General features: G+C 35.5%; 1 protein-coding gene across 1 annotated transcript in view; it reads right to left on the minus strand.

Annotated features, from left to right (window-relative positions):
• The window catches only part of LOC106875922 (sperm flagellar protein 2), a 102,750-nt gene extending 102,436 nt beyond the window's left edge, over nucleotides 1–314 (minus strand). Inside the window, exon 1 of the mRNA XM_014924237.2 lies at nucleotides 163–314. Within this exon, the coding sequence (XP_014779723.1) occupies nucleotides 163–220 (58 nt within the window). The 5' untranslated portion in view covers nucleotides 221–314. The remainder of the gene's footprint in view (nucleotides 1–162) is intronic.
• Nucleotides 315–6,112: the final 5,798 nt, after the last annotated feature.

Here is a 6,112-nt window from a genome sequence, read left to right on the forward strand (position 1 = left end):
AAAGAAAACAAGTGGTGATATGCTTTGATATATTTGTTAGTTAAGTTAGTTTTGCAAACAGATGGGAATGGAAGTTTCCGGATCGACATTTCAACTGGGACAGCGACAACTCGGAACACTGTAAACATGAGCAATTGATTTAGAAGTGAAAGAACAACATACCGATTGTTTTTGAAAGTTTTAGCTCATTATTTAGCCAATTACAGAGAATAGCTGTCATAGTGCTCACAGGTGACAATAATCGTTTTAAAATTCAATTCTTTAAACACTTGCCAAGGTGGATGGTGGTAGTCAAGCGTCCGGGGTTGCCGTAGCAACGCCGGTCAAGGAAACACGTCTTCTCATTGGTTAATATCGGATGGCGCTATTTTATGAAACAACAACTGGAGCGTAAGACTAAAATGTCTCCCCGTAAATAGCTTCGGCTTCCTAGGTACTCAGTTCTAATTTCAGGTTGAATCAATTTCAATCTTTCAGCTAGTAATGCCGATAAGTATCAGTAATATACAAGATTGTTTAATCGATTATGTTCCTTTATACAATCGATAATATGATTGCGTGACCGATTATACAGACTCCCTCTATAAAAAAAAAAGCTAATTAAAAAGAAATCATTAATCTATAGTTAAGTTAATGCAAACATATTTCATTGATTTTTTTTCCCCCTTTTTACAATTTTTATGCCGAAAACATCAAAAAGCTAATAAAAATATTACGAGTTGAAGAAGACACAAATGCGTCGTAATCGCTCTTTAGATTCAGGAGCTTTATTCAACTCAATAGATAAGCTCTAATACTGAGCTGGTAGACTAAACCAGCTTGTAAAACGTATACCAACACTGTAATATTATAAGAAAAACATCCCGACTGTCGGGAGTAAATTAGTTTAACTCTCTTTGTTATTCGAGAAATGCGTCAAACACCATTCCTGTACCAATGGTCAACTATCAAGGTCTTTATTAATAGAATCTGGAATAACAGTCAAAGCTTAAGAGACTGATTCTGCATTTTGTTCACTATCAATATTTATGTCACTGTTTCTTTGATGTGTTAGTTACTCTGTTCACCATTTCTTGGATGTGTTAATTATCCTGTTCATTAAGAATTACATCAACATTAATTGTTGCTTGAGGTTTAAATCTAGCTTGCAATGTCTCAATATTTCTTCTGCATCGACACTAATCCAAAAAGTTGCCTCAGACATAGTCACTGGTCATCGTATTTGTTTTCCCATCAAAGAAGCCGTCCCCAAGTGAAGAATTATCCGACTAATGCTCGAATTGTTTACATACTATGAGTCTCCTGGGGATCGTATCATCTTCTGCATTCTCTTCACAAGCACCAATTTTTGCAAATTTACGAAAACGGTCTGATTAACGAAATCTCTGATAATAACTTTCAATCAGATATCGATAATGTAATAAGAATCTGAACTTTTCAGCGAGAACGTTTCAAGCAGCTTTTGAGGTCCCGGACAAAGCAAGGCACTGAGGCTTAAAGTGTTAATTGACAGCAGGCCACAACAGACGTAAGATGGCATTGGAACCTATATCTTAAAAAAGGACCACCTTGCGACCATTATACATAACTTAGGGGACGAAATGACGATACTATCACAGTTCTTATATTGCTAAACTTTATTTCTCCGATTCCTGGGGGCTTTGCAATGACAGACACTGCGTATGGCCATCTCACTAGATTTTGATTAAAAACATCAAGCCGTTGTTTCTTGTCAATTCTGTTCAGAAGATTGTTAGTTCTTGCTATATCAGCACGGTATTGCAACCAATCTTCTCTCATTTGTGTAATCGAGTAGAAATACATTGATAACAGATGAAGCTATTTGTCGAGGCGTGCTGAATTTATTCAAAGCTGCAGTCGCACGCAATCTTTCATGTTTAGTAAACTTTATTCACACTGAGAAGTCAAACGCTGACATTGAACTTGTAGCCACGTTAAATAGTTTTGTCGCGTGGGTATTGTTGTTGGGTGGACTGTGGTGGTGACTTGTTGAGTTGATGAATGAAAATATGCTTCTTGGGCTGCGTCATGAAGAAGGAACTGAACAATACCCGCGAACATTTAACAGAAGATTTATAATCGTACATAGGGTTTAAACTGTGTTGGCCCTTCACAAATAACAACAGCAATAATTACATATTGAGAGAGACATACTGCTTGGAGTTTGCAACAAGCTACAGACAGATGCAGCAAAATGTGGCTACCCCAACGTAACTGGAAACAATTCTGCTATATACTGTGTGACATCAACAATGTGTGTGTGTATTGGTCAGTAGTTCATATATCCGAAAAGAGATACATTCTAAAACAGGGGCTCTCAATTATTTTTTGCTTATGAATCCCATTTTATTCTGGTGGATCCCATAGCCATTCTATATTTAAAAACTAGTTTTGTAGAAACTTCTTTCAAAATTCCTGTTTTGTTTCCCACCCATTAACTTGTCGGAGGTTGAACTATGTAAAATGTGAGAGAAAGAAACCCAGCTGTTTCTTGCAATACACACCAATATGAGATACGTCTGAAGCAAAACTTTTTTCAGGGGCCCTTAGAATATTATTGTGGATCCCCAATTTACTATTTTGTTACTTAGACACCCCAAAACCTTAGATGAACCTCGGTTGAGAAACACTACTCTAAAACAGCAGAGCAGCAATATTTAGAAGGTTTTTGGTTATGACCGGTCAGAGAGTGACCATTGGTTACGCACCTATAAAGCGATTAACTGTATAGGCGACTCCTCATACTCCAATGAACAGAAGTACATAACCTCTTTACAACTGTCTTTGGTCATTTTAGTCTGACGAGCCGCCAATGCAAGTAAGCGCTTTATAGGTGTGAAACCAATGTTCACTTTCTCACCGGCATTAACAAACAACCTTTTAAATACTATATATATATATGTGTGTGTGTGTGTGTGTGTGTGTGTGTGTGTGTATAATGAAGTGTTCCGTAACCTTTTACATCTTTGACTTCATTAGATGACTCAAGTCTTCATCTTTAAGTTATCATGGCGGAAATCATCAGTTACCAAGCTTTTAGCTTCGGTTGAATTTACAAGAATAAAGTCTGATGTTTTTCATTTTTATTTTGGAAAAGAACAAATGCTTCTTCTCAAGAGAACTAACAGCGTAAAAGAAGCAAAACAGTTGTAACCGAGAATCGGTTTGCTAAGAGATTATTTTCACATTACGGTGCTCTGGTACAAACCAAATAGCACACAAATCGGAAACATCTTCCTCCAATATAGATTGATTTATATTTAGATGTAACCAGAGCAAAAGAAGTTAATCAATTCGAGACGATACATTTTCGGAACAAGATTCTCTATCAATCTAAAATATATTGATTTCTAACATAGGCACAAGGTATCACTCTAAAATGCATCAAAATTTCGCTATCAAGTTCGTTTTACAAAATAAATAAATAAATAAATAAAAAGTCAGACATTTATCTAAGAATTGGAAAAAAATGTCTTGTTTTAAGTTTTATGTAAAGAATGAGGAGACTAGATCAATGCAATAAAGATATCAGACCTGAACGAGAATTAAATCGTAGGAGTGACTGGCATTTCTAGCTAGTTCACTTTAATTAGCAGAAGCAGCATGCTCGTACTTCTATTTATAATTCCATTTATTCCTTGGATACTGATTTATAGGGATATAAACAGACTCCGATATTCAATGGAGCTTTATTTTATCAACTCCAGAAGAATGAAAGGCACAGTTGACGTTAACGAGATGTTACCACAGCGAAAGGGATCCTAACTAAAATGTGTAATGCGTTTTACCCGATATTGTAACAGTTCTGCTAATACAAAATTATTTCTTGAGTTATGTCATGAGGAATACAGCAACTAGGTCGTATTATTTCCTTTCAATAGTCAGGTTTAACTATAATTTGGTGTCAAATGGCATTTTTCATAAACAGCTTGCTTCATCCTCACAAACTATAGGTATTGATGAATGGAAGTAGTGCTCTAAGAAAAAATGAAGTCGATAGAATACTTGGGCTTAATGCAAACACATGACATTTGTAAGACATCCAAACAAAGCAACGACGATCTTAAGCAAAGATCTTCCGGTGACATCATCAATAAAGGAAATGGAAAACCAGATTTCCAAAGGGGAGGGAGTGTTGCAGAAGGAAGCTGGGACAAAGAAACAGGTGATGAACAGTAATTAACCGAGCACACTTTAGCTCATAAATTTGAAATACATCCTTGATCAATACAGCCATTACGATAAACTTGAAACAGAAAGAACATTCGATAGAATATATCGTTCAGACTAAATTCGAGTTAAACATCAGGTTTTGATGAAAATGTTTCGAATAATAAAAATAAAGTTGAAAGCTGAAATATATTATTGTACATAATGAGTGAGATGATTTACTTTTTTTTTTTAGTAAACATGGAACTATATCGTGTTTTCTCATGTTTGGTGACCTGGTACAAGATTGCTTGATATGATGACGTAATTTAAAGGAACACTGTCATTCTTACTTCCACTTACAACTAATACATGTTAATATCTTATATTAGCTACTGCTCCGTAATATTTTTAGAAAATTACTGCATGAATACTGCGATAAATATGCCTTATTTAATAGCATATAAGACACTTTTTCGAAAAAAAAAAGTCTCCAAAAAATCAGCACGTAGCATAGGAGATCGGATAGGCAAACACTGGCGGGAACTCAAAGAGGTGAAAAGTTCATCAGTGCTCTACCAACATGCTCACTTGAAACATAGAGGCTCGGTTAATAACATAGATGTTAAGGTATCATCAACCCATAGAACAGACGCTTAGACAGATTACAGAGGTCACATACATAGTAGTAGATAGACTGAGCCTCAACAGAAAACAAATGGAACGATAACACCCCTCCCCCAACACTACGCAACATGAAGATTAAAGACAGAATGAGAAAAAAGACACAAATACAAACAGTATAATACATAACCCCCCACACACATATACACACACACACACAAACAGATACAATACTTAAGACAGAATGAGAAAAAATAGAGAGATAAATAAATGAAAAAAAAACTAAATAAATAAAGGGCATGGGTTCAAACAGTATAGTAAGCAAACCCATATACACAAAACACAGACGCGCGCACAAACGCATGCGCAGATAAGTATACATACCATAGAAAGACTGAATGGACTAAACGGGACAGGAGACACGTGGGATGGAGAGTCGCTGAAGAGGTCACAGGACGTGTAACGAAAAATTTTCAGACAAAAATAAATCTGAAGAACGAATATATAGTGCGGGTGTTTATTTCGCAAAAACAAAATGACCGTCCCGAAATATAACAAAATGTAGAATAAACTTTATAAAACTTTACTTGCTCTTCTCTATCATTCTACAGAGCACATTTTCATCGGGGACGTAGTCAGGTTCTAAAGTTAACGAGCGCATAAAAAAATAAAGCGCTGTGACATATACCAAACAATTTTTTAACTCATTGATTATACATTTTATAAATGGCGCCAATTTTGAAAACTGTGTTCAGGAGGAGCAGTCGGTTCCTTATTCCTCTTTTAGCTACTTCACTGATTCTCATATTAAGAGTATTTGGTAACTAATGGAAGTTAAAAATATCAGGTGGAAGAATTCTATCGTATATGTACAATCTGTTTTAATTTATTTAAAAAAGTATAATCTAAATATATCCATCCATTTCCATTTTGGTTAAGACTAAATATATCTTTCCGGACTTATATTCTTCTATCAGCTTCGGACATTGATTTCCCGCTCTGCAGGTCACGTGAAGCAGCAGCCTATAGCAACGGAAACGACAATAAGCTGCGTAGCGTGACAACCACTGACCACGTCGCTTCTGTTCAGATCTATCTTTGGTTCTCATTCATTCTTTCTCTTCCTCGTGTCGGAATTCTTATACGTTTATAATATATACTTTTGTCTGAAAAAAAAAAAAAAAAAACTATTCCATTGGAAGCTACTCGTTGTCAACACTGCATTACTTTCTCGTCGTTTTACAATATACAACGCACACTGTACATACATACATACATACATACATACGTACATATATATATATATAAATATATATAT

This window comes from Octopus bimaculoides, chromosome 18 (genome assembly GCF_001194135.2).
Source record: "Octopus bimaculoides isolate UCB-OBI-ISO-001 chromosome 18, ASM119413v2, whole genome shotgun sequence".
Taxonomy (NCBI): domain Eukaryota; kingdom Metazoa; phylum Mollusca; class Cephalopoda; order Octopoda; family Octopodidae; genus Octopus; species Octopus bimaculoides.